The sequence below is a fragment of the Vanellus vanellus genome (assembly GCF_965231255.1).
Source record: "Vanellus vanellus genome assembly, chromosome: 5".
NCBI classification, from domain to species: domain Eukaryota; kingdom Metazoa; phylum Chordata; class Aves; order Charadriiformes; family Charadriidae; genus Vanellus; species Vanellus vanellus.
The window spans coordinates 18,193,144-18,218,480 of NC_138910.1; the positions used below are offsets into that span (position 1 = coordinate 18,193,144).

Consider the following 25,337-nt stretch of genomic DNA (forward strand, 5'->3'; position numbering starts at 1 on the left):
GGTGCTCATGGGACTCTGCTCCTGCCCACCATGAACCCTGTCTGTGACAGCCCCCATTAGCCACGGTGTCAGCCACACCAAGGGGGACAGTAGCCCCACTTGTGTGCCCACAGCCCTGGCACCGGGGTGCTGGGGGTCCCCTTACCCCATGCAGCTCTGGACTGGGGGGGGGTTATGGCCCGTCCAGCTGAAGATGGGGCAGGGCAGCAGATGGCATGTCAGGCTGGCTCTGTCCCAGCTCTTAATGACACCGCCTGCCATTAACGAGGGTGTTGCCGATACCTTGGCAGGACCCCTTGCCTGCAGCACCCGTCACCATGGTGGAGCTCAGCACCAAAGTCGCCAAGACGCTCAACAAGACCACGCCGGGCCTGCAGATATGGCGAATCGAGGTGGGGACAGGGGGCACGGCCTGGGCACCCATTGCCCAGGCACCCATCACCGGGCTGGGGGGGGGACGAGGACACGGACTGCGGGAGGGAAGACGCCCCCTTTGTGTCCTTGGTGCCTGGTTTTGGGGGATTCAGTGTGGCACCCAAGGTTAAACCCATCCAGGTTTTGGGGCTTGGGTAGGGGTGGGGTGGGTGGGGTCCCTGCCAGGGCTGACATCTCCCTTCCTTCTGCAGAACCTGGAGATGGTGCCAGTGCCCATCAAAAGCTACGGCAACTTCTATGAGGGGGATTGCTACATCCTGCTGTCGGTATGGAGGCCTGGGGTCCCATGGGGAATCGGGGACAGGCTCTGCTCCAGGAGAAACTGGGGTGCAGGGAAGGGTGTCCCTGGCTGGGGTGGTCTGGGGACATGGGGAGGTCTTCTAGCAGGGACCTGTGTCCTGCAGACACGCAAGACTGGGAGCACCTTCAGCTACAACATCCACTACTGGCTGGGCAAGGAGTCAACCCAGGACGAGCAGGGGGCGGCTGCCATCTACACCACCCAGATGGATGACCACCTGGGCATGGTGGCCGTGCAGCATCGCGAGGTCCAGGGCCACGAGAGTGAGACCTTCCGCGCCTACTTCAAGCAGGGACTCATGTACGTCAGTCACCACCAGGGACCTGTTCCCACAGGGGAGGGGGGGGTATTCTGCATGCCCCCCCACAAGGGACATCCCCAGTGGAGATGGGGACAGCCCTGTCCCAGTGGGATGGGGGAGGCAGGAGGAGTACCTGGAGCTGGTCTTGCTCCATCTATCTATGTGGGTGGGTGAGTGGGGTCCCTGAACACCTCCCTGCACACAGAGGTGGGAGGGGGACCCTGCTGGAGGGGGAAACGGGGGAACCCAGGGCTCACACCATGTCTGTCTCCTGCCAGCTATAAGAAGGGTGGTGTGGCCTCGGGCATGAAGCATGTGGAGACGAACACCTACAACATCCAGCGCCTGCTGCACGTGAAGGGCAAGAAGAATGTGGTGGCAGGAGAGGTGAGTTACGGGATATGGGGGTGTCCCTAGCCACCAACCTTGATGCACAGATGCTGTTTGGGGTCAGGCTCAGGCCAGAGGCCCCCGTACACAGCTGCCCTCAAGCAGGGGACAGAGTGGGTATGGGACCACTGCTGCCTTGCCTCAGGAGCATCCTCATCCCAGAAAGCCCCTCTTACGTTAGGGAGGAGGAATACAGTCTGGACGCATCAGCACTGAGCCAGGGCAGACCTAGGCGTCCTGCTGCTTGACGTCCCCCCCGCTTTCCCGTCCTGCTGCAGGTGGAGATGAGCTGGAAAAGCTTCAACCGGGGAGATGTGTTCCTACTGGATCTGGGCCAGCTCATCATCCAGTGGAATGGCCCTGAGAGCAACCGAAATGAGAGGCTGAAGGTACGGCAGGGGTTCCCAGGGTCCCCCGCTGGAGGAAGGGGGTGACCAGCCATGCCCTCCCTGATCTGGGCTGACTCCTTCTCTTCCCGGTGCAGGCGATGACCCTGGCCAAGGACATCCGGGACCGGGAGCGCGGGGGCCGTGCCAAGGTGGGCGTAGTGGATGGTGAGAATGAGGGTGCCTCGCCAGAGCTCATGAAGGTCCTCATGCATGTGCTGGGCGAGAAGAGGGACATCAAGGCAGCCATCCCTGATGACAAAGTGGACCAGAAGCTCAAGTCCTCTCTCAAGCTCTACCAGTGAGTTGCTGGGGTTGGGTCACCTGTGGGGCCATCTCGCAGGGTGCCAGAGGGACCCAGCACCCATTTCTGCTATATCCCACAACTCCCATCCCCATGGACAGCCACCAAGAGGGGTCAAGGCCACCACAGGTGTAGGGACAGGTCCTTTGGATGCCGTTGGAGCAAGGGGAATCCCCAGTGCCAATAGGGTCGATACCTGATGGACAGATGCTCATGCAAGTGTCACCTTTGGATTCGGTGGCAATGTCCCTGGGTGGCCTCATCACATCTTACACCACTTTATCCCTCTTCACGGCCGTGAGTGAGCTGCATGGCAGGGCAAGTTGCAAACCAGGTTGCCAACATGTCAGGGCAAGAGGGTCCCTGGGTATCACCTCTGCCATGATCAGGGTGGGGAAGGAGATAGGGAGGGGACACCCTCACCCAACCCTGTCAACCCGAGGTGGGGATGGGAAAAGGGTTTTCCAGCCCTGTTTCGAACCCCTCCTCCTCTCTTTTCCCCTGCCAGTATCTCCAATGCCAGCGGGAACCTGGTCATACAGGAGGTGGCGATTCGACCCCTGATTCAAGACATGCTCCTGCATGAGGTCTGTCACCCATGGGATGCTTGGAGGTGCCCAATTTCCTTGGCAGCTTTAACCTTTCAAAAGCTGTGGCTTCACCCACCGAATTGGCTTCTGAAGGGTTAAAGCTGCCCAAAGTCCTAATTTCTGCTGCTGTTCCCTCTCCAAGGACTGCTACATCATTGATCAAGGAGGTCTCAAGATCTTTGTGTGGAAGGGCAAGAATGCCAACAAGGAGGAGAAGCAGCAGGCAATGAGCAGGGCACTGGTGGGTGTTGGTTAGAGGTTGGTTATGGGATAGCCTGGCTGCTCCCCAGGGTGTCAGACACCCTATACCCATGTTCTGGGTCTGAATCCCCTCAGGGCTTCATCAAAGCCAAGAACTACCCAGCCAGCACCAGCGTGGAGACAGAGAATGATGGGTCCGAGTCGACCATCTTCAGGCAGCTCTTCCAAAAATGGACCATCCCCAACCAGACCAGCGGGTTGGGCAAGACCCATACTGTGGGCAAAGTGGGTGAGTGTCCGCCTCCGATGCCGGAGGGGGTGGATTGGGATGGGAGGGGTATGGGGACCTTCACAGCTAGCGGGACGTGGCTTAGCCCTCTGCCCTTCCCTGCAGCCAAGGTGGAACAGGTGAAGTTTGATGCCACCACGCTGCATGCCAAACCCCAGATGGCTGCCCAGCAGAAGATGGTGGATGACGGATCTGGGGAGGTGGAGGTAGGGTTGCTGGGGCAGAATATGGAACCCTATTGGGCCACCCTCTGGGCTGTACTGGGGGATGCCATTGGGTCCAGGGGCTGCAGGGCAGGGAGATGCACCAGCCCTGACAGCAGCACATCCCCGTCCCTGTCCCACCAGGTCTGGCGTGTGGAGAACCAGGAGCTGGTGCCTGTGGAGAAGAAGTGGCTGGGCCATTTCTACGGTGGGGATTGCTATCTGGTGCTCTACACCTATACCGTGGGGCCCAAGGTGAACCGCATCATCTACATCTGGCAGGTGAGACCTCCAGGTCACTGACCCATGGGTGGGGGACAGGGGCACCATACTGGAGGTGCTCTGCCCCTACACATGACCCCATGGGAACGGCATGAGGGTTCCCTCTTCCCAAGAAGGAAAGGGGTGCCATGGTGGGCGCTGAGCCCCCCTCTGCCTTGCCCAGGGCCGCCAAGCCAGTGCAGATGAGCTGGCCGCCTCCGCCTACCAAGCAGTCATCCTGGACCAGAAGTACAACAACGAGCCCGTGCAGGTCCGCGTCACCATGGGCAAGGAGCCAGCCCACCTGATGGCCATCTTCAAGGGCAAGATGGTGGTATACGCAGTGAGTGCGGGGCTGTCAGGGGGGAAGCCCACAGGTGGGTGAGACTGCGGCACTGGTGGTAAGCTCCTGTTCCCAACTCTGTCCCCCCAGGGTGGCACCTCACGGGCGGGCAGCAAGGAGCCCACACCCTCCACCCGCCTCTTCCATGTCCACGGCACAAATGAGTACAACACCAAGGCCTTCGAGGTACCTGTCCGTGCTTCCTCCCTCAACTCCAACGATGTCTTCGTGCTCAAGACCCCCAGCTGCTGCTACCTCTGGTATGGGAAGGTAGGTACCGCCAGGCACTGGGGTGGGTGCTGCCACCCCCAAGAGAAATGTCCCCATGACCTCCTCCTTGGCTGGGGCCAGTGATGGAGCAGCCATGTTTGCTTGGCAGGGATGCAGTGGGGATGAGCGTGAGATGGGCAAGACGGTGGCCGACATCATTTCCAAGACAGAGAAGCCAGTGATTGCAGAGGGACAGGAGCCACCCGAGTTCTGGGTGGCCTTGGGGGGCAAGTCCCAGTATGCCAACAGCAAGAGGTACCAGCCCTGTGCCTGGGGGTCCCTTGTCCCTACCCACCCTTAGGGGTAAGGTAGGCCACCATTTTCCAAGCCAGGTGAGCTCCATTCCTACCACCACCACCGCTTTCCCCCCCTGCCAGGCTACAGGAGGAGAACCCCTCCGTGTCCCCCCGTCTCTTTGAGTGCTCCAACAAGACAGGCACCTTCTTGGCCACGGAGATCGTGGACTTCACCCAGGACGACCTGGAGGAAAACGACGTTTACCTGCTGGACATCTGGGACCAGGTGAGCTGGGGAGGCACAGGGCCAGGGTACACCTTTGATCCCACAAGCTGATATCCCCAGAGGGGTAGAGGACCTGCAGCAGCCAGAGTTGGTGGACTGGGAGGCTGGAAACCCCAATGTTCCTGGCCTCATGCTGTTTTTTTCCAGCCCCCTTGCTCCAGAGATGGCTGAGGATGGACTCCCAGTGCTCTTCCCATGGACAGGTCCTGCGTGCCCCCAACCATAGGTTGGGCACGGCCCCAGAGGGCCCTGTCCCACCCCAGTGGTGGACATGGTGACCCTGTTGCAGGTTTTCTTCTGGATCGGGAAAGGTGCCAATGAGTCGGAGAAGGAGGCAGCGGCAGTGATGGTGCAGGAGTACCTGCGGAGCCACCCCAGTGGGCGCGACCTCGACACCCCCATCATCGTGGTGAAGCAGGGCTACGAGCCCCCCACCTTCACCGGCTGGTTCCTTGCCTGGGACCCTCTCAACTGGGAGGTGAGTCATGGAGGGGGCTGCAAAGACCAGGGGGGCCCTTCACAGAAGGGGACCAAGTCTGGGTCTGGCCCCCAGCCAGCATCTCCAGGGCATGGGCAGCAGTTTGCTTGGTCCCTGTCTGTGCCAAGGGGCTGAGTGCTTTTGTTCCCTTCCCAGGACAAGAAATCTTACGAGGCACTGAAAGCTGAGCTGGGGGACGACAGCAGCCTCGGGCACCTCACCTCAGTAAGTGGTACAGAGAAAGAGGGCGGCTGGGGTGAGAGTGGGCACAGAAAGCCCCTCTGTCCCTTGGCAGGTGGCAAGAGGAGCTGCAAGGACACGTCCTCCAGAGAGGGGGCAGCTGCAGCCATCCTTGTGCCTCCATTCCTGGGGACATGAGGCAGCCCGTCATGTGACCTTGTCCTCCCTCATCCAGGTGCTCACGGCCAGGGAACAGGTCTTCACCACCACCACTCCCCTCCTCCCAGACAAACTGGAGATCTTCCCCCTGGATGTGCTGGTGAACACCTCGGCCGAGGATCTGCCACAAGGCGTGGACCCCAGCAGGAAGGAGGTGAGCCAAGGCCAGGGGGACTACTGGGGGGGACTGGGAAAGCGCCCCAGCTTTGGCTTAGCCTCCTCCCATCTCTCTCCTCTCCCAGTACCACCTCTCCGACCAGGACTTCCAGGCTACCTTTGGCATGAACCGCTCTGCCTTTGGCAACCTGCCCCTGTGGAAACAACAGAAACTCAAGAAGGAGAAAGGACTCTTCTAGGGCAAGAGCCTGCGCTCGGGGACAGCCCCAGCTTGTTATTTTTATTAAATAAAATATATTTGGAAAGCGGGACTGTGTCTTCTTCCCTGACACCTGGGTTCAGCCCAGTTGCGGGGCTTATTTGGCAAAGAGACAGCGCGCCGGGGACATGGGTCTTGACTGAGCACTGAGAAGCACCCTCAGCTCCTTCTCCTCCAGGTCCTTCACCCCCACCACGCTCAGGGGCAATGCAGAAGCTGCCCACCCCCTGGGGAGCCAGGGCTCCCCAATCCCACCCCGGCAGCTGCAACTCGGGGCTAAAGGTCTGGTATACAGCTGGAGCCGCTCCCTCTGTTATCGCCTGAACCTCAGTAAACATGTGCCGTAACAAAGGTAAAAGTGACAAGTCACAGGTTGAGGGGATGGCACATCTGTGGGGACAGCACCTGCTGGGGACAGCCAGCAGGGACCCACTTGTCCTTTCCCCGGGAGGGGAGGAGGGCGTCTCCTTCCCACTTGGGATCCAGGGGAACCTGAAGAGGGGTTGGGGTCCCCCGCAGGGACACATCTCTAGCAGGGAAGCCAGGATTTGCATCTGCCAGGAGGTGCTGAACACACAGACGAAGTTCCTGGGCAATGGAGCAAAGTCCCAACGGCAAACGCAGGGTGGAGGTGTGGTACCCACCATCTGCGGCATTCAACAGGCAGCAGCCCAGGTGGCACGGAAATAAGATCCCAAACCAAAAGAGGGTTAATAAAGAGGTTTTAATTTCACAAAAATCTATCTACACATCATTTAAAAAGGGGCAGGGGGAACCCAAGAGCAAAAACCGCAAAGAATAGAGAGGAACAGGTCTGCTAAAACACAGAGAAAAGTGCTGCTCCACATCAACAGTGTAAAGAAACAAAGTCGGGGTGCAGGCAGAAACTGACAGCAGCCACCCCACAGCAGACAAGGCTGGAGTCCGGCAGCAGAGCTACACGAACAGCAGCTGCCAGGGGTCCCGCACCCCTTTTTCTCTCTTTGGCGGGCGATTACAGGGATAATTACCTCCATTAAAAAGAAAACAAAGCAAATGAGTTAAACCCAGCTCCCGCCCCCATCTCGACGCACAGCGATTCCCACATGCCCCACACCGGGGTGAAGCGCAGCAGGAAGCGTTGGGCTGGACATCAGCCCTTCCTCGGGATGCGGGACGGGAAGGAAGATGCACAGGCGATGGTTATCCACGCTGCACAGGAGGTGGAAGGCGATGCCACAGCCACAAGTGTTGGAGAGCCCGCTTCTCCTCCAGCTCAGCTCCTCGCAGCGGTCTCAGGCTGCCACACCAGTCGGGCAACCAGTCCTTGTTTCGCAAAGGCTCTTTGTGCAGCCCCACTGGCCAGGGCTCCCCAGGGACCCACGCAGACAAGCTCCAGTTCATCGACACGAAAACAGTTTTGCACCTCTCGGAGCAGGGGAGTAAATCAAGACCAAACTATTGCAGTCAAAAAAGGAAGGGGGGAGAGAAACGACAAGATGGGAGTTCCTTGCTTTTATATGCTGAATCACACATGGACTAAACTAAGCTGACTCGGAAGCAGGTAAATGTTTAACTGTGACTCTGTACATCTGAGGAAGAGGCTGCACGTCATCAGGAACCGCGACTGAACTTCTCCACCTGCCTCACCTATACCCCAGGATGGGTAACCCACCAGGAAGGGACGACCTTACTGAACTTGCTGCTGTGACAGCATGAGCGGTGGAAACGTTCCAGCTGGGCTGATGGGCAGCACACCCCTTGAGGATCACATACCCATTTTCCCCCCTGCCGTGCTCTGACAGGGAGAGAGACGGCTTCTGCAAGGAAGGTGCTCCATGGACACTCCTGCCAGGGTGAAGGTGCAACTGAGCTGCCATATACCAAACGGAAAATAAATCTTTAATTAATTAATAGATGCCTGCAAATTCTTAATGGCTGGACTAATAAGCAAGAACTCTTCATAAAACAACGAATGCTGGTTTCAAGCATCAGCTTTTGCGCCTCGATCCAAACAAGAAGTGGTTTTAAATAAAAGTTAGTGCACTGAGAAGTTGGGCAATGTTTGCTTTTATTATAAATTAACTGGAGTGCAGCGCCTTGGAAAAACAACCTTGCCACCCAAAAAAGCAGAGCTGACTTCTGATAACTACAGGAACACCGGTTATTTACAGCACTAGCATAGGACGCGCTTGGGGAAAACAGATTTGCTCGCTGGATGGAGCAGTCCCTTCATCACCTTTGCAGGGGCAATCAGTTCAAAGGACAACTCCCATGTCACCGCCTCTTCCCATCGCCCAGGATTCTACCAAAATTAGTATCAACAATAGAAAAGTATAATGCTTTGTAATAAATTAACATATACACCCACTCGGGCTGCATCTCGCAAGATAAACGCTCTGTCACGTTTACAACCAAACATTCGCTCCTAGCTCGGAAACCAGAAAGATGTCACCCTGACTGGGTCCACTGGGCTCATCCAGCCTGTGGACTGGAAGGTCAGTCAGTCTTTTCACCACGCTGGGGTCCCCAAAACACTTGGCATGGGGAGGACACCCGGCGGCTGTTGTTCACTGCTGCACAGAAGTGAGAAGAGGCCGCTGAGGTTAGCATCCTCCTGCCGGCCCGCTAGGATAAACTCTAGTGTGGAAGCGTCCGTGAAAGAGGTGCCTGCTGTCTCCTAAATCGATGGTTTTGTCTGCTTTGCTTCAGCTGATTTATTCCTGAGAAACTCCTAACGATAGTTTAAAAAACCCAGAAACTATCTTGACAGCAAAAAAAGGTGGTTTTCTTTTCTTTTTTTTTTTGTTTTGTTTTGTTTTTTAAAAAGGAGTATTTCACCTCTGAAACTCAAGCTGCAGAAATCAGAACTAGAGGCCAAAACAAGAGCAAGTACTCTGCTTAACAGCAACAATTTCTCTGAAACAAGTAAATGCCAGTGAAAGGAAACATCTGCCCCTGCTAAGCAAGTGTGAAGGTGCTGAAAAAGTGAAATCACTAGGCTTTCCCCGCCCCCCGCTTGAAACAAGCTATAAAAGAAGCATCATGTCTCTAAATCCAATAAAACGCAACACTTCTTCCTAACCGTGTTCTATTAATGCTGAATATGGGCTTTCTGAAAGCTTTCCACCTGGTTTAGTTTCACAGTTTGAGCGCTCCATGCTCCTCAGAAAGGAGAACAGAGGCATAGCTGCAGTAAAAACCCTCTCACCCTGGGCTACGGGGAAGACCAAGGCAAGACCACGGTTCAAATCAAAGGGCAATTCATGTGCCAAGCGCTATTCTACAGACCCTTTTCCCACCGTTCCCGTTTCATGATGACTCAGGCCTGCACAGAAAGGGTAACACTAGAATGCTCTTTTCCTCCCAAAAGATGACAAGCGGCTGTTGCTCACCTCTTGCGACTGCATTCAGTCTGCTCCAGGTGTTCACCTACCTCCAGAGTTAACACTGAAGCAGACCTTAAGCGATCTAACCTCAGTGCGAAACACTGCACGTCCCGAAAGAGAGCCCTCTCCTCTCCAAACGGTACTTAACGCAACAACCTTATGAAGAAAATGCAATCAAATAATAGAACTTGTAAAACAAAAGAAATCACATATATAATCTCACATCTAAAGGAGGATGACAGTGAATGGTGTAAAAAAACAAAAACCAAAAAAACAAAACACAAACCCAACAGAGCTGCCACCAGGTATGCAATACATTCCACAGCACCGACAGTTTGTTTCCTGGAACCGTATGTAAATAGCGGAGCGCTTACAAACCCATGAATGTCAGAACGCACCAGCTTGAGTGATTCCAAAACGCCTGTTTGCGAGATGACTGGCAAGAGTGTACTCAGTGATGTGGGCTTCCAGTGAATATTACTAACACAACACACGCCAGGGTTACAGAATCTATTGCTTAAATTGCTCTCGGAGAGGAAAAAAAAAAAAAAAGCCAAGTGATATGTAAATCTTCGCCACTCACGTCTCACAGGTGAATGGGCTTTTAAAGTTGAGTCTCTTTTTGCACTTCTTTATTTTTAAATCAGTTTATGAGCAGCTGTAGTCTTGTGGCTTGATGCAACTCTTTAAGGCTCCATGCTGACAAAATTATTTGAGGAACAAGAAAAACTTCACCACAGGAGGATTGCTCTGGGATGTCAAGGTTTAAACACGTGGTTCAGGCCCAGGACTTGCACAGATGGTTCAACAAACTGAGCGTCCCATATTTCTACCTTTTGTCTCTTGTTTTGGCCCTGAGCTGTTTGTTACTCCTGCGTGTCTGGCACAAGTTCAGAATCTTTCTTGTTCCTCAGGAGGAACAAGGTGTTTTACTCTTCACAGAGGCTGACGAACCGATCTTCCTACTTCCATGCTAAGTGGCTGTGCATTTTTTTCTGTTTCTAGTAACTCATCGAAGATATCCCTAGGACAGAGGGAAAGGCCAACAGTGAAACTTAGGTACAATAACAAGCTGCTACATAAGATAGCCCTGAGGGAATCAGCAACTGGATTTAATCCACAAACGCAAGCGTCACAGATCCTGGCAGAGAAAGGTGTCTTATCTGGCATCTCTAAGCAAGGCTCCTTGAACCCCAAAGCACTTTTTTTTTTTTTTCCCATTTATTACAATGAATAAGGTCAGTGGTAAGCCTCAGAGAACAGTAACAATAGTGAAAATAAGTTCTGGCTGGTAAAAAGATCAGAAGTAACACAAGATAGCCTGTAATATTCTTTATTAGAACGACCAGTAAAGACAGAAGAAGGGGACAAACTGAGGCAAAAAAACCCTTCTTCAGTTCCGTGTGCCTGAAAAATTATCACTTCTACCTACAAAGCTCATGTTGCCCATGTCCTGAGATGACCATGGCTGCTGCAACACAAATATCACAGCACTTAAGGAAAAAACCCCAAGCTGCATTATGATTGCTGGTGCAAAAAACATACAGCTGAGGCATTAAATCCCCTTCTTAAAAGAGGATTTAATACATCTTGTTAAAACCCTATGTATTAGTGACATACAACTCCATGCCTCAGAATGAAGAGCACTTCAATTTTGTCAGTCTTGCATATAATTCTAAGATTTCTTCTGACAAATACACAGAGATACTTTTCAACCCAGCAAAGAGGACCAGAGGAAGAGGAGAAGCCCATTTCCTAACAAACATCAGGTAACTACTAGCACCAAAATTCCCCAAGACACCTACTTGTGCATGTAGAAGAAGATATAACCACTTCGGTCTCTGTCACACTGAACGGTGGCCTCTAGAGTTCTAGACACCTCCAGGTCGTTGTAGGTGAACCAGGACTGCTTCTTGATATCATAGACATCACTGATATAATGACCTTAAAAACAGAGAAAGCACCTTTCTTTTCATGCTGCAGTTCAACCAGTAAGCTGGTTAGGTACATACCCCAGTCCAGCGACCTGTGTCAGATTTAAATGCTAAAACACCCGTAAGATCCTGGTCCCTCCATCCTTCCTGGTCAATGAGCTGGTAACAAGCACAAACAATTCCACGGACCCCATAAGCAGTACTATTCCACATCCTGCAATTTGGCACCACCGTGACATCCTCAACCTGCTCCCCCACCTGCAAGCCACCATGGAAGACTTTCTTTGCTGGCTGAATTATTCTCTCCAAATAATCATGCTATGGTAATTCTGTATTACAGATTTTTTAAGCTAGATAAGAGATGAAGAATAAAACATGGTATCTTTTACCTGAAGATGATGTGCTTCCAATATGGCTGACGATGCTGATGAGACGATAAGAGTGAGGAAGCTCTCCTGTCTGAAAATAAAGCCCAATTAAAGCTTTTAGGCATTCACTTTTTCCCCCACATAGCTTATGGATAAGCTGATTTATATCCAAGAGTACATAAACAGACAGCCTGGTTCAGACCAAACAGAGAGTCCTTCCAGAAGTGGGAAAATGCCTCCCATCTTATTTAATCTTTCAGCAAGCCAATGAAAACGCAAAGGAGCCACTCTGACCTCAGAACAGATGCTGACATGAGCTCTAAACTGCAGTTTTCTAAACAACCATTTCCTGAGTGACTTCCACTGATGTCAGAATTAATCAACCAAATAAACAGAGAAAAGCAAAAGGGCACACCATGCTTACTTCTGCAATATCAAAGAAATACCCTTGATAGCAGCACACAGATTTAACGGCAAATACTGGATATGCCATCCAGATTCTCTTGTCCTGCACCTGTAAGGTCAGCAGACAACGCCTTCTTTGCATGCAGGAAACAATCTCTCTCTATTCACTGGCAATAAAACTAAACAATGTAATTGGCTTTTCACAATTGGTTTTTAATCCTCTCTGACCAGGAAATGTTATTGATATGATTCACTGACAATACTCTTAAAATGTAAGTCTTGGTTTAAGGGTAAGGAAATTGGTAAAGAGTTGTAAGAAAATAAAAACTGCTCAAGGAAACTCCAATTATTCCACATTTTCCACTCTACACAGTATCCCTGCCACTGAGGCAAGCAGGCAACTTTCACAACGCTGCTGTGTGGAGTCTGCGAGCGCTAGCAGCTGGCAGCACAGCCTAGGTTACAGTCACATTTCACCTAATGGGAATAAGGCCTTGCCACAACTTCTCAGTTCCGGTGGTACAGGATCTAGAAGCCCATGGCGTTGCATCTAAAATACCACACTGGCTGGAGTCCTCTCTCTCTCTGCAAGTAAAAATTTAACAACAGGACAGACTCTTAAGGATAGAAATTTTCTCTCTTTTCACTTTTGAACATAAAAGACCTTTCTGGACTCTACACCTGCTCTGTAAAACTACCTCCAACACTGAACCGATGGTAAAGAAGGGGTATATTTCTTAGTTGGCTTTTGAAATCATAGATCACACCTCAGCATTTCTTTTCAGCTCTTCTGCTTCTGCTTCTGAATACTCCATGTCAAGAACATCCTCGTTCCCAGAGTCTTCATCAGAACCAACACTGTCCAGAAGAGAGCTGTTGAACTCTATAGATACATGGAAACGATACTGAGTGAGAAGCTGTGAAACACACAGGAATTCAAAACAGGTTGAGGTATATCTACCCTCACAAACATACACAATAAAATGCTAGCGTTTCAAGCTTCCTTTCCAAGGAAAGCAGGACATACTGGAATTTCCAAATAAAAACTCTCTCCCTTCCCCAACTTGTCAGAGCAACAGTTAAGAAAAGTATCTTGGACTAGAGAATTAATTTTAGCATCATCTCTCTCATACTTTTACAAAAGGGCACTATGGCAATGACAGCTGGGTGATAAAAGAGCATTTAAACACCCAGTTCGCTTCAGAGCGCTAGTGGTCTGCAGCCAGAAGTGACATTAAAAGAAGTACAGCCAGTCTGTTCAGTGAACTGTAAGTTTCTGCAACAAGAAGCTATGAATTACATTTTTAACTATAAGTTGCATTAACAAAGTGCATTTCTTAATTAAAACTGGCATCAAAATGCTACTGCTGGCAGCAGGCATCTTTTCATTGTTTTCAATGGTAAGAAGGCTGCTCACCACAGGAACTTCCAGTTTGCTTGGCTGAGCAAAACTCAGGCAGATTTCTGTAAAGAGCCGGAAGGCACCACTGCTCCCTGTACATGCTGTTCCAAACTTCCTGGGATTCTGCAGCTACCCAACTAATTTAAGATTTTGTACAGTTCTCATAATGAGAAGTAGCTATGCTTTCACCACCTAAATTAAAGCTACAAAGTCCTGGGTGGATGAGAAGTTGAGATGAACAGGACACTGCTCAGGATATTTTTTTTTTTTTTTTCCTTAAAGAGACTATCATGTCAGTTATAATGGCGATGTTTTGCCAAAGAGATTCTCATACTGCTTGCTATGTTAAATCATCAGATGCTGGATTAGTATAATCTTCTCGTGAAGTTTATAGATGAATGCTTTTAACTGAGAATATGTTACTGCTGGTTTCCACACTGATTTGGGCTGTTGTAAACTAGACTACAGCCAAGAAATGCAGCCACTTGGGTAGGTCTCTGCATGAAGCACTTGCCATGGGTATTGCTAAATGCCACTTCACCAACGGTCCTCAGATGACTAGTGGTTCTTTGATTGCAGCACCACTGGGAACCTTCCTAAGATAAATACTACCAGCTATACGTTCAAGATTATTAGCGTCTCCTTGAACAACTGCTGGCTGATGCCTTACAAATGACACAGCAGCAAGTTGAGAAGCACAAGGTAATGCTCATGATTAAGTCAAGCGACTGCAAATCAGGAGAAGGAAGGATTTCTAGTGCTGAACTCTTCCTGGCCATGAATCAAGGAAGACCTGAGAGGGACAGGGCACTCAGTCTGCCAGAGCTCATCAGGGGACAGGACTCAGGCTCAGGGATGCCTAAGCAGCATTCAACTTACTCCTCTTCAGAAGCAGACACAGGTTCATCCAGTAATACCTGAGGGCCTTTAAAGGTGTCTGAGCAACTGCGAGTATCTTAACACAATACTTCATTCACCCTTCCCTCTCCCTCTTTGGAGCAGGAATTTTCTCTCGGTTACGCTTTGCTCTGCCAGGTTGTATGAAATCACTCGCATGCCAGCCTCGCACAAGTGTTAAACAGCGCCTGAGGCTCATTACACTGTCTGGATTTGGAGAAGATAGATAGTGTATTTTGGGTTTCTTCCTTCACCCTCAACAGCTATACCTTGCAGTGAGGTCTGTCTCCCTCTCATCGTGTATCAGACAGCACTTACTCATTTTCCTGGGTAAGGCCAGTGCATTCATTAATCAGCACTAAAATATCAATGCAAGTAAGAAATAATCCTTATGCTCTGACTAGAGCCATTAGCATACCAGCTTTTGCTGGGAATGCAAAATTTTAAGGTCTATTTTCCTATACATAATATATTAATTATACACAGTACATTTAATATTATATAAATACAATATTACATATATAATTATGTATTTGTTTGTATATAAAAAAGAAATTTAGAACCCAAGAGACTGAAATGGGTCATTTTTCATACTAGGTTTTTCCTGGCATTTGTTTTCACAAGCCAGAGCAAGGAAAGCCGACCTGAGCAAAGCCAAAGACAACAAAGCGCACAGTAAAAGAGCATGAAATCCCAGCTGTCTTAACAGGCATTCAGGAGCTGCACTCATACATACAGATCTATTTTCCCTCAAAAGCAACCTCCTGGAAGAAGTTAAATAAGTTTCACCTTGTAGACTTAATTCCGTGGCTCGTTTAAGGTCATCATCCTCTTTTTGTTCTCGTGCCTCCTGATGGGAAGAGAACAAAACTTAGCTCATTGAGACACTTCACTGTTTAAAATTCTCGTGGTGCTCTTTTTCCATTGAAACTGTGCTGCTCTGGTTTCTACAACAAACCTGACATTGTAAATTAAAGGTTCTGTGTGAAGGAATGTTTGCAACCAGCAAGAGTCCAATGTTCCCGTGCAACAGAACCTGGGACAAACCTTCATTAAAGCTCAAAGCTCCTGAAGTTTGGTATGCAGCAGAGCGAGTCTCTAGTAACACCAAACGCTTTCTCTGGATCGTTAATTTGAAAAGCATCTGAATGAATTTGCAACCCTTTGCTAAGGAAAGCTGTCACTTACACACAAAGCTCCTCACACTTCGGCAAAATTTAGACTTCTTCTCCCCAAAGCCAGCTGAAGACAGAGTCATTAAATCCCGACAGATTTTATTATTTTTAAGCCATCTGAAAGTACAGCCAGTGGTTCTATGCAACAGGTGTAATTCACAAAGGCAGGATGCAAAAAAAGACACCACTAAACAACCAGGTATTAAAAATATTACCATGAACAAGTAGCAAAGAAACCTCAAGTCAACAAACCCTTCTAATCTTTGGATAATATCATGCCCCTGTTCCTCCCACCACTCTTGAAAGCTCAGAGCTGCAGCAAACCAGTCAATAATATTTAATGAGCTGGCTTCTTAATTCAGGGTTTGAATGCTTTCAGTGCACCTGAACACAGAACCCTAAATACGTATTTCAAATCAAGATAACCACAGCTACTGCATTTCCATGCCTGAATCATTAGAAGAGCAGATTTTCGCTTCAGAACTGTAGCAGAACAACACTCAAAGGGCAGTTTTACATTATTAGCATGAGGCCTTTTATCTTACTATTTCTAAAGCATTTGGGAATCTTTGTTAAACTACTCAGCATCTCTGAATCAAAGCTACATCTGGCATGGAACATACCAACCAGCACCTCATAATGAGTAACAGGAGAGAAAAATCCAAGAGCCATGGAAACATCAGATCTCATAAGGAAAACCATGACAGCTTTAGCATTAATAGAGAGCAGACAAGGGCACTTACTTAAAGAAAGACCTGGCTAGGCGCTTGCTTCACTCTCAGCAGCTCAGTTAAACTTGTGGAAATCAGTTACAGGTCTTGAAATTCAAGTGGAATACAGACGGTTAGCGCACAATCTGAGATCCCAATTCTTTCCAAGTCTAATTTAAAGGACTTGGTTTTGACTAAATTATTTGGGATCCTTTTTCCAATTTACTAACAAGGAAGGATCACATAAATGCTCAATTCCTATATTCTTCACTAAGCATCTCCTACTTGCTAGTAGCAGAAACAAGACACCGGGATAGACAGATATTTAACCTGACCTGGCACAGCTGTTCTTAGCCTTTGCTTTGAAACATGCCTCTCTCACTTCGAGTCTTGACATGACACGCTGCAAGAAGCAACTGCCAGGGAAGCTAAAGGTGGGCTTGGTTCTCAGTGACAGATAGCAAGAGTTTAGTTCAGTTTATCATCGTGTTATATAATGTTACAAGCCAGTGTACAAATGTGCATGGAAAGCTTTGAGAAATCTTCAGGTCTGGGACTTGATATATGATTTCCAAAGGACACACAAAATGCACCCAGATGTATCCAGTGCCATCACTCTACTGACACTGGACCTAGAAGAAATGTAAACCTTTTTTCATCGCGTTCTCACAAAAAAGCAGCAGAATCCCCTTGCAGTTACTGCCTGAACACAGGCTTTACCTTTAGCCATCAGGTTTCCAGTGTTGGGGAAGGCAATTCAAGGAAGCAAACTTTATTTCTTACTTGCTCTTGAAGGCTTTGAGCCAGTGCCTGTTGAAGTTCTTGTTCTTCCCTCTCTCTCTCCATATCATACTGCTGCAGCCAGTCGACCTCCCCCTGGGAGCCTTCCGGAGTTTTGTTTTCCTTATTCTCATCAAAATCTTTAGTTATCTCTGTGAAATTGGCAGGACCTGAGGAATCAGAAAGTACAGTTATGAATTCCCGGGTCTTGCGTTTGTTACCAGCTAAATCCTCTTCAAATTACCACAATCCTTGCAGCACAGTGACATCTATTGACAGGGAGAGCTCACCAGCCATAAAAAACCCACACGAGTCAAATGGAAAAAAACTCCAAAGCACAGCCTTATACTTATTTTAACAGGTGTAAGATGAATCATTTCATTAATCCCTGAACATGTTTTCTTCTTAGCCTTTTATGATCACTCAGAAAAAGCAACTTTAGTTAAAGGAAGATGTCACACACACCACTAGGTTTCTGCAGCCATGAAGCTGACGCTTGAATTTCCTCAGAAGGAACCATGGATTATAAAAATTTGCATTGCATATTATACCTCGGAGTACTACAGATGAAGCCACAATTAAAGCGAAATCATATGTAAGATGGAGGGAAGCACAAATCTCAAGCACTGTTTCAATTTGTTCACTTTTTGCTTCAGGTAAGAGTCTCAACCTCAGCTTTAAAAGGACAAGAAGTTTGTAATTTTTCAGTTCACCTTTAAAGTGAACACTATGGCAGAATTATTTTACAAAAGTTCTGGAATGAACATTCATTCAACCACTGCATACATCTTCTGCAGTTTCTTTGATTCTCCATTTGCTTGCAGCTGAGAAAGAGTCAGGACGTGCTCCAACAGCAATCATGCAGCAACACGTGAAACTTTATAGTTTTGCCCTATGCAGACTTCAACATCTGCTCATTAGTTATTAGCAGGGATTATACAAGGCAGTCTCAGCATCTGTGACCTCTTAAATACAAGATCACCAGAACCACAACTATAATCCCTCAGTCTAATCCTTTTAAGATGAAAAACAAACTAGAATTTATTACATGACCTTTGAAAACTCTCAATTGACTCATACAACTGTTATCTGAGGATCACGTAGCAGAAAAGACATCTTCTGTCATATCTAAATTAGCTTTTGAAAGCATCACAAACTCTTCAGTGTTTACAAAAAAAAAAATAGTATTACAAGTGGTAACAAGAAATGAACCAAGCCAAATCCATCATGTTTAGAAGCAACTTGTCTGATATAGCAAAGCACCCTCTGCAATTAACTTTCCTTTAAATAGAACATAGGATTGTGAACTCATGGTGCGTTACATTCAGCTGCCATAACTGGTACCTCAACATATACAGATACGTACTTCATCTGAATGCCAAACCGTATGCTTTGAGTAGTACTTGGGTTTTTTGGCTGTCATATACAGCCAAATACAGAAAGCTAAATGCAATGTTGATTGTTTAACTGCACTCTTAATTGGAAAATACAGAAACTTTAATTAAACACACACTTTTTGCTTAAGTGTCACGATAGAGCCTTCAAATAATTACATTATACTTTCCAAACAAAACCTGGAGAGATACATGTACGTGGCCACAGTCTCACAACTCTCCTTCACAGAACGATACAACAGTAGTGTATATAAAGGAGGGCACAAACAAGGCTGACCACAGACTTAGTTTTCTTATACACTGCCTTCCAAAATGAAAGCTGTCAAGAGATGTCCATTGAAACAAGTGTGATTTTTGGTAGGAGAGTGGGGGGGTTGTGGTTAATATTTAACCTCCTGGCTCCTAACCGAGAAAGAGGGCATATTGTTGGCCTGTTTTTCCAGGCTAATAGAATTAAAAATCTGACTGAAAATCATGTAGCACACAACAAATGATAAAGACTTAAATTTCCTTTAGCAAACTAAAGGAAGACACACAATTTCCCCACACTGAGATCAAACAGATTCCTTCTTGTACTTAACTGTGTTTTTGGGTCAGAGGCCATAATTCACATGCTGAGTCTCTTATGCTTAAGGGTCTACCCTCACATAAAGAAGTATTAGAAAAAATTACAGAGATAGAGCTAAATTCATTAGTAACTAGTGACAGAATAACTGTGTTTATGAAAGCATTCTAGTCTCATTCACCCCAGACATCACTCTTGCACACCAGTAATATGAACACCGCTACCATGCTGCCCAGGCTAAAACAGCTACAGAAATGAAAATACTTTCTGATTATGGAAATTCCAGACACTGCCAAATCTTAGTTAATTGACTCATCTGGTATGAGAACCAGTAGAAGCACGTGTTTATCAGGAGAGAAAAAAAATGGAAATTAACTCTGAAGATGACTTCACCTTTATCAGAGAGGCGACAGGCACACAAGAACATACATTTTCACAGTCCAGAGAATTAAATGCTTTGTACACAGGGAAACTAAGAAAACTGAGGAAGTCAGGCAGTTTCAGCAGTGCATTTGCACCCAGATTCTGCCACCATACATTACCAACCTGCTGCTATCAGTAACCCGCTTTAGCTCGCTATAGTCCAATTAAGGTGGTTATTTCGCCTTACCTGAGTCTAATGCTGCTTTGGGTTTCTCTGTCTCCATAGATTCCAGGTTTTCCGGCAATTCCTGAATTTCATCATCTCCAAAACCAGTGTCTGGGCTGCTTGTGGGCTTATCTTCATCATGGCTGAGAGACAGAGAAGCTTCCCTTTTGCTAATCTCCAAGACAGCTGCTAGCAGCTCGTCTTCGCTCATCCCATCAAAACCAGCATTACCCAGCTCAGGTTTATCACCCTCCATTTTACTTCTTTTTGAACCCTAGAGATGAATGGAGTTATGATTAAGTGCTTGAATAAACAGGCATATAACATCAGCTTTACATTTCTGTGGAGGTTTTTTTCATTTATTTTATTAACCCCAGGGAGTGGGAGCTTGGCGCTCTCAACGTTAAACAGTGAGTTATATGAGACTCAATGGAGACACAACCCTTGTAGCTACATTCGCTCCAAGGAATAATATTTAAATATAAACCACAACCAGTTTTTACAGGCCCTGTGGATTAACATACATAAGATAACTCTTCCCTTCAACACATGTGTTCCACCTTTAGGTTGTGATAAATCCTCAAGCCTCTGGCAAGTCAGTGCTAAAACACTGAGGCACAAAGAGCAAAACTGCAAGTTTATTAACAAAGCAACGAGAAGCGGCAACATGAGCGTAATTGAACTTGAACACAGGGATGGAAGAATAGGAACTGAAATCAGGGTAGTTCGAAGAGCAATTAAAATTAAGTTTAGTGCTGCAGACTTGCCATACAAAATCTTGTGCGGGGATGGGAGTCTACAAGACAAGGACCAAAGAAGAAAACAGTTAACCAGGGAAAGAGGGGATCATCCTTTCTTAAAGGGAACAGAATGACTTTAAAAGGGAAGAAAGGAAAAAATACTTTAGTTGTAATCTGATTTTTTCCTTTTTTAGTTATTTTCCTAAAACCGACGCTTATCAACTCCTAAACCACATTGATTTGCATCTAATACAGTAATTTCAATAATTTTGATATCAACTGTTAATCATGTGGTTAACCTCCATGTATACATATTTACACTACTTACCATATGCTTTTTTTTTCCTACATTATGTTAAAAATTGGGGAAAATAGTTTCTATTCGAATGTACTTATCCAGATTTTATTCCAAACTGCATTTAGACGGGTCTCAGAACTTTGTTAAAATGAACAAGGATACATTTTCACTGCCGCTTTTTACTTAAATACAACAAGCTTTTGATGATCAAGACTAGTTTTATATAGCAAACATTTTGTATTAAAATTGACTTATCAAACAAGACTAGCAAATGAATTAGCCAACTAAATTGCTTGTTTCTAAACATCATGCCCTCCAAGAATTAGAACTGACAAATTTAAACCTCTTTCCTCACATCTATTCATGCACTGAAAATGGAAAGCTGAGTACCTGCTTTTTAAGCGTTCCGATTTCTTTCTCTGCACCTGTAGGCTACTACTGTCAAAACTGGTTTAGCTGTTCGGCAAACTCTAGTTCTGGGCACTTTGCCAACAATTACCACTAATTCAGTGGCTGGACTTTAAAGACTTGGCAGCATCTGTGCATTATTTGAATACAACTTTTCTATCAGAAATTATTTGCATAGATTTTAAGTAGCTCAGGCTCTAAGACAGGCTGCTTTAAATAAGTATTTTTAAGAAGTACTTAAAATACTACTTCATCTGCAGAGGCAGAAATCACAGAAATTGCAGTTCTCCCCACTTTAGCTGGATAACTGCTATTTGCCTCTACAACCCAATGTTGTATACACCCGCTGATCCAGCTGTTCTCCCACATGGCAGGACTGTTTTGCAAGCAGTGCCCCGCAGGGGATATACTGGCCATATGAAGTGACTGCCAAGCCCCTAATGCAACCCCATCCACAGCTGCTACAAGAAGCACACCAAGGGAAATGGTGAAGCAGCAGTAATGCCACTTCCAAGGACCAGGGCCAGGTCCTCCCCAGAAAACACAGAGAAGGGCAGAGGATCTAGTTAATGATAACAGATGGCTGGTCAGGCCTGTGGTTGAGGAGTAGCCGAGGTGCATGGCCACAAAGAATAAAGTTACTTCTGTGGAATCATCACCACCACTGTCTCTTTCCCACAACGGGCTGGAAAGCCTATAATTAAATTGCTATTCAAATTAATAGGTTTTATTCCCACAATTTCTGTGTTCACAGGGTTTGTGTGATAGAGACTACCTACACTTCCTCACAAAAAAACCTCAAGAAAGAATAATTTAGAACAGTTTGGAATATTTTTTTCTGTGAGGGACTTCAAAGACAAGCTAGTTTCCTTCCTCCACCACAGCCAGCTATAGATGTGCCATGCAGGAGAGCAGTTGCCTACCTTGTCCCTGAGACATTCAGCAAAGGGTTTTCTGTGTTCTCCCAAAGCAATTAATTCAATTCCTACACATCCTAAGCATCAGGAAGCTTTCCTTAATATTTAATCTAAAAATCACTGTCTGCAATTTAGTCTATTACTTTTTGTCCTATCCATCACGAGCATGGAAAACAACACAAGCGTTTCCATTCGTTTCTTTCCCTTCCTTGAAGACACAAGCCTTGCTTAGGTTTCTCCTCAAACTAAGGACCTAAGTTCACTTGCCTGCTCTTTCCCCCCGAATTCTTCCTTTCTCTGACCATTCATGTTCATCTCCTCTGGCCCCTCTCCAATAAATCTATAACTCTTCTGGACTCCAGAGCCCAAAGCTAGATGCAGAACTCCAGCTGAAGCTCAATGCTGAGGAAAAAAAGGATTACTTCATGCAAACCTGCAGGCTATGCCTCTGTCTATAAACTTTTGTTTTCAACCAGCCAGACCTTGTCATCAACTGTCACTCTTTGGCTTTCTGAAGGCCCACTGCTTTCCCAGTTGTTCACACTCCGCATTTACAGTCGTTAGTCCTGCTAAGATTAGCACCTTTAATCTGTTCCTACTGAACAATCCCTCCTATTTTTAGCCAATTTCTCAGATTTCTCCAGACTTTGTTCTTAACTGTAGTTCTGAGTGTCAACGTACTTGCAGCCCTTCTCATCTCTGGATCTTCTGAAAATTTAATACTCATTATCTATTTTATCATTTATTAAATACTAAGTGGATCAGGATCCTCCCTTGGTTTGATCTTCCCATCAGATCAGAAACTCGATATCTACCTCTTGTTATTCAGCCAGGTTCACGCCTGTCCTTTCATGCCCCAATCAAGGCCACAAGTCTCTGCTTGATTGAAATAACCCCATGAACATTGTCAAATACTTCAGAGAAGCCGAGATTCAGGACACTTGTCCTAAGCACTAGGCCTGCAATACTCTAACAGGAGAAAGTGGTATTGCAAGATAATCCCCCAAGCTTCTTGCTTTCCCTTCTGGGTCACCATTCTTCCCCAGACAACTCACCTACCTGCTAATACACTGCCCTGATAGAGGCAAAACAATATCTTGGCAACATTAATACAGTAGTCACAATGAAGAGCTCAAATTTGAAGTTAACTGCGCCTTTACGTCAATGTGCTTGATCTCTACACACTTGTACTTGCCCACCTCCAAAGACTGATAGCTTCAGTTTCTAAAAGCTTTTAAAAAGCCACACTTGAAAGGGGACACAGATTGGATGCGAAAGACATTCTCTCAACCAAATATTGCCTAGCCCAACTTGTACTGGATCTAATTTCATGAAGGATTTTACTGCATGATTTTACTATGGACAGCCCATTATATTTCAGCCTGGAAATGTTATTGGTGAAAGTTACACAAGGGACAAAACTGCTAAGCAGCTGGTATACACAACCTGAAAACTCAAGTGCAGTTGCAACGCAATTACCTCTGTTCCCAGTGGGAACCCAAAAGAAGTGTACAGAGAGGTCAATTCGCCAAGCACTCCCTTCCGGCATTGCAGTGATAATTAGGAGAAAAAAAAATTATCTTACATCAGTTTTATTCACAGTAAGAAAAGCACAGGCCAGACATGAGCACACATAGGATCTACGTAAATGAAAGTCTGCGTTTTTTTTCCCTTACCTTTTCTGGCTCTTCTTGCAGTTGTTGCTGATCTCTACTCTGTATGTTACACAACCTTTGGCTATGAGCGACAGAGCGCTTCAACGGCTCATCATCACTGTCAGAATCTACATAGAGTGCTGCAGAGCTCTTTGACTTGAAAGTGTATTTTCTGTAAATTAAAAACACGGCTATAAAACTTCATAACATTGTACAAATCTGTTTTGAAGTAACCATTAAAGAAGTGTTACAGCCAACTTTCACACTGTGGGCCAGTACAATTTGGGGAACAAACTGCAACAATTGACAATGAAAATTAATTAACATAGAGAGCAGGGTTTTCAGAAAAGGTGTATTTTACTAGGTTAACTGACATCTCTACTTCAAGCCTGCAACTCTGCAACTTGCAACTACAAATACAAGCTAGTTTAAGATAGCTGGTACTAACACATCATCTGTACAAACTAAATCAAGTTCTCATTCTGATGCTCAACCTTCTGTCTGAAAAAAAAAAAAAAAAAAAAAAAAAAAATCATCTTTGCTTACTTACACATCCCCAAAGGTTCTCAATGAAATGCTAAGGTGACCATGCCAACTACGCAAATTGTACCATCAATATTTCAGCTAGCATGTAACACCAATAAAACTCAGATATGAAAAATAGTGGCTGAAATAATTTACTACAATAAAAAAATAGAAAAAATAGAAAGAAAAGAAAACAAATAGAAAAGGTGGAAAAATTAAAGAAGCATAATTAGAAAACTTTAAAATGCCTTAAAAATTATCCCATGAAACCCCAGGCCATAGGCATTTCAGAGCTATAACTCACCTACAAGGTGTGGAAGTGCTTACAGTACAGGAATTCACCATTTGAGAGGCTTTCAATGGACGGGAACTATTAAAAAAGCAAAGTATTTATTGCAGCAGTTAGTCTCTTTAAAAAATAAGTGGTTACTTGTCTGCTATGCACGCAAATCCATAACCAAAGAAACAAGTAGAATACCATTATGTACTTGCTAATTGCTTAGATTTAGAGTAATAACTCCATCATGCTATAAATATACAACAGTTGTTCAAAACCATATATAATCCTCTAAACTTGATTCACTTCTTAGTGATGCACCCTTAGGGACAAGCTCACAAATTAAAGGTTTTGGGCTCCCATGTCAAGACAACTCATTCCTTTCTTTTTTATTCCCACCAACACTTGAGTTCCTGCTCCCAAACCACAGTCTCCTGCTGCTGTCTGGATTAGCCGGTTCTCTGGCATGTCCCACCTCTCTGTTTCTCCTCCCTTACCTCGATTCTTCTAAATAAACTTCCTGCTCCATTTAATCCTTTCATGGGCTCCTCAAAGTCCACCACTATCACTACACATCTATCCACCAGATAACTGCCAATGCAGAAATCTTTTCTAATCTTCCCCATCAAACCAGGGCTGCTTCTCCCCAGCCTACTTACCCTTCTACTCTCTGGTCAATCAGAATGATTTCAATGTCAAAAAAAAAAAACATTGGAAAGCTATTTCAAACATATTTTCAAGTATTTCTGCTCTGGTTAGCTTAAGCTTTTTGTGGCATTTAAGATTTCTATTGTTAAAGCAAACTCTTGGGAAACATCCATGTAAATCTCAAACACCACTAAGCTTTCAGCACCAGAACACATGCCACATTGCTGAACACA

At 46.4% G+C, this 25,337-nt stretch overlaps 2 protein-coding genes across 3 annotated transcripts in view; one reads left to right on the top strand and one right to left on the bottom strand.

Annotated features, from left to right (window-relative positions):
• Positions 1-317: 317 nt before the first annotated feature.
• VIL1 (villin 1) lies at positions 318-6,029 on the top strand (the record flags this gene model as incomplete). 2 transcript variants are annotated; one of them, XM_082484238.1, is made up of 19 exons in its annotated part: positions 318-392; positions 627-701; positions 840-1,036; positions 1,316-1,424; positions 1,706-1,816; positions 1,912-2,114; positions 2,626-2,704; positions 2,850-2,948; positions 3,044-3,197; positions 3,303-3,403; positions 3,545-3,682; positions 3,846-4,004; positions 4,095-4,274; positions 4,384-4,529; positions 4,652-4,796; positions 5,086-5,274; positions 5,431-5,499; positions 5,690-5,827; positions 5,916-6,029. In XM_082484238.1, the coding sequence occupies 19 exons, from the start codon at positions 318-320 to the stop codon at positions 6,027-6,029; spliced, it is 2,481 nt and encodes an 826-aa protein (XP_082340364.1). The 2 variants fall into 2 exon arrangements, with proteins under 2 accessions (XP_082340364.1, XP_082340365.1); XM_082484239.1 differs by having other exon boundaries at positions 4,095-4,264; positions 4,392-4,529.
• Positions 6,030-6,754: 725 nt separating this feature from the next.
• USP37 (ubiquitin specific peptidase 37) overlaps positions 6,755-25,337 on the bottom strand; it is a gene marked incomplete at its 5' end in the record, with an annotated part of 36,415 nt that continues 17,832 nt past the window's right edge. The window contains 9 exons of the mRNA XM_082483405.1: positions 6,755-10,441; positions 11,223-11,361; positions 11,741-11,810; positions 12,892-13,007; positions 15,213-15,273; positions 17,092-17,258; positions 19,658-19,910; positions 23,676-23,826; positions 24,484-24,549. Coding sequence (XP_082339531.1) covers positions 10,354-10,441; positions 11,223-11,361; positions 11,741-11,810; positions 12,892-13,007; positions 15,213-15,273; positions 17,092-17,258; positions 19,658-19,910; positions 23,676-23,826; positions 24,484-24,549 — 1,111 coding nt within the window. The 3' untranslated portion in view covers positions 6,755-10,353. The remainder of the gene's footprint in view (positions 10,442-11,222; positions 11,362-11,740; positions 11,811-12,891; positions 13,008-15,212; positions 15,274-17,091; positions 17,259-19,657; positions 19,911-23,675; positions 23,827-24,483; positions 24,550-25,337) is intronic.